At 45.3% G+C, this 6,562-nt stretch overlaps 1 protein-coding gene across 1 annotated transcript; it reads left to right on the top strand.

The window, feature by feature from the left end:
• The first annotated feature begins 205 nt into the window (after positions 1 to 205).
• LOC136488387 (uncharacterized) lies at positions 206 to 3,456 on the top strand. The gene is made up of 3 exons (XM_066485338.1): positions 206 to 217; positions 323 to 1,096; positions 1,183 to 3,456. Exons 1-3 carry the CDS (start codon positions 206 to 208, stop codon positions 3,454 to 3,456), a joined length of 3,060 nt encoding a protein of 1,019 aa, XP_066341435.1.
• The last annotated feature ends 3,106 nt before the right edge of the window (positions 3,457 to 6,562 follow it).

The raw sequence follows: 6,562 nt of genomic DNA, 5'->3' as shown, positions 1-6,562 counted from the left end.
TCCTTGCTACACTGTTGTGTTGATCAGAGAAGCCAAGAAACAAACCAAATGGGTTAGATCTGCAGTAGAAACGGATCCTGTTCCACTCGAAATGGATATATCACGATCATTTATGATCTGAAGATCTAGTACATGCACCGTAGAGACTGCTCCAGAGTCAAGATAATAACCTGACGGCCCGGTTAATAATCCAATACAGTCCATCATGCGTTCTGAGGTAAACCTGCTAGCATTAACAATGAAGTTCTTTTAAGTTCTTGCTAATAATTAATCTAATACAGTCTATCAAGCATACTGAAGATAATAAGCACATTGCTTGCAGGTTATCACAGCGTACACCATCGATGGTGCCGTGGAACGAATCCTGGAAGAACTGAAGGAGGACATTGGTGGCACCAGCAGCGGCAGGCGGCACAACGTCATCTACTTCGACGGGTGGGATGGGCTGGGGGCATCCGCCGTCCTCCGAGAAGTGGGCCGCCGTCTTGCTCCAGCAGCTTCAGAAGAGAAGAAACCAGCACTGGGCAGTGGTCTTGAGTTCTCGCTGATCATCAACCTCGACTGCTCCAAGTGGGAGAGCAGGAGAGCGATGCAGAGGTCTCTGGCCGAGCAGCTAAAGCTTCCTCCTCTACTGATGAAGATGTTTATTGATGCACAAGATGAGGAGGACGATTATAAAGGTGTGGGCAAAGGCTTCCGCACCGAGATACCGCAGGTCGCCGATGCAATATATCGACACATACAGAAGCAGCCGAGCAGCAGGTTCTTGGTGATCTTCAACAACGGGAGTTGTGAGGAGATCGACCTTGAAAGCTTCGGCTTCCCTCTGTCTGGATACTCAAGGAACAAAGTTTTGTGGTCATTCCAAGGAGGGTTCCGGTTCTACCCAAGGTTGAAGGTGGATAGTGCCCTGGAGAGCATGAAGACGACAGATGTTGTTCTGTCAGCAGCCTCTGACCCTGACCCTGCAGTTAGTGGATTTAACTTGTCCGACATTTTGCGCCAGGAGGCTGCAGAAGTTGCAGGCAAGATCAATGATAATGTCGCCGCCGGAATCAACTGGACTACAGCGGCCGCTGATTGCTTCTTGTACATGGTGAAGCTTTGCCGCATGGGTAGTCACTTGATGGACTATGACCTACCCATAGCTGCAACTATTGGAAATGCGACGGCATCATACAGCTACAACATGGCACCACTGATGATGATAGAGTGTGGCTATCCTATGATGCTCTGCAGCAGGAGATGCGGCTAGATGTGGGCTACTACCAAAGCCAATCTTTGCCTCCGCCGGTAAGGCGTTTGCCCGAGCAGATACCATATTGGACTTCACCAAAGTATGGGTTCATTCTGATCCGGGATCAGAGTGGCCACATTCCTAAAGGCATGTTCCTACAATATGACAAACTTTGTGTGCTCAAGCTATCAGGGTGCACGTTCAGCTTCACATCGCCTCCGTTCCTCTGCTGCCACAGCCTCAGGTTTCTCTGGCTTGACCACTGCCGAGATGAAAGCAGCAACACAGATGGAGCAGGGAACCAGGACGACATCAGGCGGTGCTTCCAAAGGCTGTGGGTTCTGGACGTACGCTACTCAAGCTCTAAGTTCCTGTCTGGAAAGATGATGGATTTCATGGCTCAACTCAGGGAGCTACATGTGATGGGACAAGAGTTTGACATGGTGGACGTGTTGCAGGGGCGGCTACAAAACATTCGAAAGCTCCGAGTAACAAAGTCCCATGCCACTGCTAGCTACTACAGAGACACGGTAGACTTGTTCTCGGGGAAGGTTAAGATGGAGCTTCTTGACTTCTCAGGAAATACTGGCTACACGAAGAGTTTCCCTGTGGTAAGCAGCTGCAACAGCCTTGAGACTATTATCATTAACGGGTCTAAAAATTTAGAAGAGATATCCTTGAATGGGTGTGCTACACTGAAGAATCTATACTTGAGCGGGCTGTTCCAGCAGCTCTACAGCCTAGACATCACCGGTACAGCAGTGAAAACACTGGATCTCAGTGCAGTAACGGCCCCAAAACTTGACAGTCTCTTTCTACTTGATTGTGGGAAGCTTTGTGCAATCCTATGGCCACCTAAAGACAATAGAAAAAGATATTTGGGTAAGCTGCGTATGGACACCACCCAAAAGGAGGGCAGCGATAGTACTGTCGCTGCTACAACAGCTACGAGTACGAGCGCAGGAGGATCACCAGTTGAATTTGATTGGTACATTTCTGCAAGGGATGCAAGGATCCTTGGGTCACTTGCGCCTATTAAAGATTATTTTGGTCCCAACGATGCGCATGTGGTGATTTCAACAACCCCATCCCCTAGTCCATGTCTCCGTGGTGATGCCACAAGTGGTAACAAAGGTGACAGAATGAAGAGTAGCAGCAGGCAGCAAGAGCAAGGAACCCTGCATCCACATAAAGACAATAGTTCAATATACGCAGATGTCGCCACCACCTTTAAGAAGGACACCATCATGGATCTACAGGCTAATGGAGGAGATTGTGATGATTGGGCGAACATGTGTATATGTCCTCCTCCCCCAACCCGTACCCGTCGTGGACAATCATTTCCATTGACACAAAGATCCGTGGACAAAGAAACATCCCAGGATTGCTACATATGCATAGAAGACGAGATGATGACCACCACACTGAATGCTGGAAATCGTATTAATGTACCAGGATTTATATGTGATGGTGCTAAGATCCTGCATATGCAGGATAGCTTGTCCATCACCAGTATCTTTGCAGCTCCATTAGGATCAAGTTGGAATAAATTGGAGTGGTGTCGAGTCGAGCGGTGCCCCAAGTTGGGGTGTGTCTTTAGTCCTCAGGTAATACTAGAAGGAACTGGAACTAGCAACCACATGGACATATTCAAGAAGCTCAAGACAATGTGGGCGTCACATCTCTGCAACACACGCTACATCCTAGAGCATCCTAGCTCAGAAGGACCCAGGTATAGAGCATTTGCAAACCTGACACTGTTGCACCTCTACTGCTGCCCCAGGCTGCTATATGCCGTACCCTTGCAACACAAAACGGTGTGCTTGGAAAATTTGGAGACCCTCGAGATCATGTGGTGTGGTGATCTCAATGTGGTCTTTCACTTGTACGAGGAAACCAGTGACCACGGGAGGTGGCAAGTTAGCTGGAGTCTTCCCAACCTGAGGCTCATCCACCTGCATGAGCTCCCAAGGCTGCGGGGCATCTTCAATGTCCCCTGGGATATCATGGATGCCCCCAAGTTTGAGACTGTAAGGATCAGAGGCTGCTGGAGCCTCAAGACACTACCACCTTTTATTAGGACCGTGAAGTGCGACTGCGAGAAAGAATGGTGGGATAGGATGGAGGAAGGGCACCGCAAGATGCTAGCATACCACCACAAGCCGGCCCACCCACGGTATTACAAGAAGACCATGCTGAGGGGATCTCCTTTGAGGTAAAATAGTATATATCCCGCTACGTATAAATTGGTGTGTTCGAGTCGATTGTTGGTCAATAGTACATACATTCTTCATTTGGTCCATTAATTCACTGGAAAAAAAAATCAGTGGGGACTGTCCCATGAGGCAGTGTGGGCACTACCTGCAGGTTAACGACAAATGTCCATGCATAATCATCCAATACATGAGATATGTAGTTTTTGTTTTCTCCTGATTTTATACAACAGTCCTATGCATTGCATGATTTTGCATAGACACTTATGGTGAATCCGCGATAGGCGCTCATGGCTTCTCACCGGACTGTCCGACTGATTTTTTTTCTATTCACTTTGGCTTTCCTGTTTCTTCCAATATGTGTGATGTTTACATATAGACAAGACACAACGTTTAAATTTAAATTATATATCTCTAAACTAGTTTTGACAGAGAAACAGGAAAATTATACATAAGCTGGCTGTGTCACGCAATATATAATTATATATAGGCATATAGTGGTAGTGGTACCATCAGAGTTGCTCTTCCTGCACATTATATTCTGGTTGTGCTCTTCCATGCACATTAAAGATACATGTTCCATCTGGTCTTTTGCTGGGGGAAAGGTTCTGGTTCCCCTTTCTGGTAGTCAAATAGCTAGTGAGTAATTAGCTTTTTCTGTCTTTCACCTACGCAGCTCCACTGCGATAGGCTGCGCTTCTCGCACATGTAATCAATGTTGTTACTGCTTGCTTTCCCTTATTAATGATATCCAAGCCGGGAAACCGGATCTTTCAAAAAAAACAAAAAAACAAAAATAGACCAGATAGGACCAGTAGCATGCATTTGACTAATTCTCTGATCTCCTCTCCTCTCCTCTCCTGCAGGTAAGGCGCTCAACCCTTCCCGGACGCCCTTGGAGTTGCTGAGGCTGTCCGTCACTCGCCTCTGGTGTCTCTGCATCTCTCCGTATCTGCCTGCTCCTTCATTCGCTTCCACTAATCCACTAGCTTGGTTTGTGCATGCCTGTGTGATCTCCAGCCTCCACATCGATCTGCACTGGTTGGTCTTGCTTTGTTCCGCTTTGTTTGATTTGGTTTGTTTGGTCCAGTAGCGCCGATTCGTTCGGCGTATGATGTGTGAAGTTGAGAATGAGAAATAAAGGAGCATTCAGCTTATATGCTCCTGCTGCAGCAGCAACTACGGCTTGAGCCTGAGCCTGCCCCTCATGCATGCTAGCTGCTGCTGTGCTCCAGTCATATCTCGTGTGCTGTGTCGTGCGTGTGATTTTTTTTCAGTTGTGTGGCGGGGCTCATTGTGGTCATCCTGTGTGTGGATTATATTTGATCACTCTTATTGTTACTCATCTTATATGTCTTTAAATAAATAGACGACGATCTGTGGTTTCTTTGCGCAACATTCATGGGCACATATATGGGAAAACGTCTTCCTTATTTGGCATGCATAGATACAGATGTGTGCTCACTACCAGAAATGGCATGGTGGCCTACCATTTCCCTGGCGGCACGCACTAGCCGATGGGATTGCTTCCATAACATTGAGATGAACTATATTATATACGGGTAAAAGATATAGCACACTAAACCAGGGATTCAAACCTGACAGGCAAAAAGGAAACAAAAAAAAATTATTGCTTTCTTAAAAGCTGAGAGGAAACTCCTTTTAAAAAAAACAGATATTTCAGTTCCAAAGTGCTGTTCTTTCAATTTTTCAGATGAGGATACTGTAACCAGCCAACAACCTTCCCAGTTCCCAACACTAAACGGTCATACAAGTATTCAACTTTGTTGTGTTGTTTTGTGTTGAACATTTCATACCACTCACTGCTGGAAACAGGGCCTTTGCCGAGTGTAAACTGCTTTGCCGAGTGTCAAAAATTGGACACTCGGCAAAGACCTTCTTTGTCGAGTGCCGCACTCGGCAAATAATTGCACTCGGCAAAGAATTCTTTGCCGAGTGCCGGGCACTCGGCAAAGGACTTCTTTGCCGAGTGCTAGGCTCTCGGCAAAAGCACGGCACTCGGCATAGGCTGCCCCATGTAATGGTATTCGGCCACGTCCTTCTTTGCCGAGTGCCTGCTGTTAGGCACTCGGTAAAGATTTTTTTTAAAAAAAATACTTTGTCGAGTGCCCCTGACACGGCGCTCGGCAAAGATTCAATTTTTTTTTGAAATATCTTTGCCGAGTGCCAAACAGCTTCGGCACACGGCAAAGGGAGGAATTAAAAAAATTACATTTTTTTAAATACCTTTGCCGAGTGCCCCTGTGAAGGCACTCGCCAAAGAGGAAATTTTTTAAAAAATTCAAAAATTCTCTTTGTCGAGCGCCTTATTCTTGGCACTCGGCAAAGACCCCCTTTGCCGAGTGCCATGCCCCGGTGCTCGGCAAAAAAAAAATTGTTTTTTGCCTCTAAATTTTTTGTGCAGCCCTTTTAAAGTACTAGGAACTTCTCATTAGAATTTGGGGATTTTTTGTGACTTTTTAATATATTTAGTTACTTTATTTCGTTTACTTGAATTTTTTTTAAAAATATAAATTTGAACTGCACGTGGTACGAATAATGGAATTTAATGATTTAAAAAAATGATAGTCATGTTACTAAGTGTAGTGTGAGGCCATATCTAGGAACGGACCCGAAATTTCGGACATCTTGTTTACGAAACATGACCGCGAACTTGCGTGCAAAGTGTTTTTAAATCCTATAAAAAGCAAATGAAGTCCGAAAATCATGAAACTTGTTGAGATGTCGTGATATCGTATGTGGAGGCTATGATAAAAATTTCAGAAAATTTCGTGCACGTTGTCACATACGATGCTTACAAACCAGGACATCGAAATTTTTATCATAGCCTCAACATACGATATCACGACATCTCAACAAGTTTCATGATTTTCGGACAATGTTTCCTTTTTATAGAATTTAAAAACACTTCGCACGCAAGTTCACGGTCATGTTTCGTGAACAAGATGTCCAAAATTTCGGGTCCGTTCCTAGATACGGCCTCACACTACACTCAGTAACATGACTATTATTTTTTGAATCATTAAATTCCATTATTTGTACCACGTGCAGTTCAAATTTATATTTTTTGAAAAAATTCAAGTAAACGAAA

This window comes from Miscanthus floridulus, chromosome 10 (assembly GCF_019320115.1).
Source record: "Miscanthus floridulus cultivar M001 chromosome 10, ASM1932011v1, whole genome shotgun sequence".
NCBI classification, from domain to species: domain Eukaryota; kingdom Viridiplantae; phylum Streptophyta; class Magnoliopsida; order Poales; family Poaceae; genus Miscanthus; species Miscanthus floridulus.
The sequence above is the reverse complement of the archived record's forward strand: the minus strand, read 5'-3'. Positions and strand labels throughout refer to the sequence as shown.

Coding starts and splice junctions, on each gene's coding strand:
- LOC136488387 (XM_066485338.1), top strand. Junction 1,097..1,182: donor CTGATTGCTTCTTGTACATG/GTGAAGCTTTGC, acceptor GGCATCATACAG/CTACAACATGGCACCACTGA.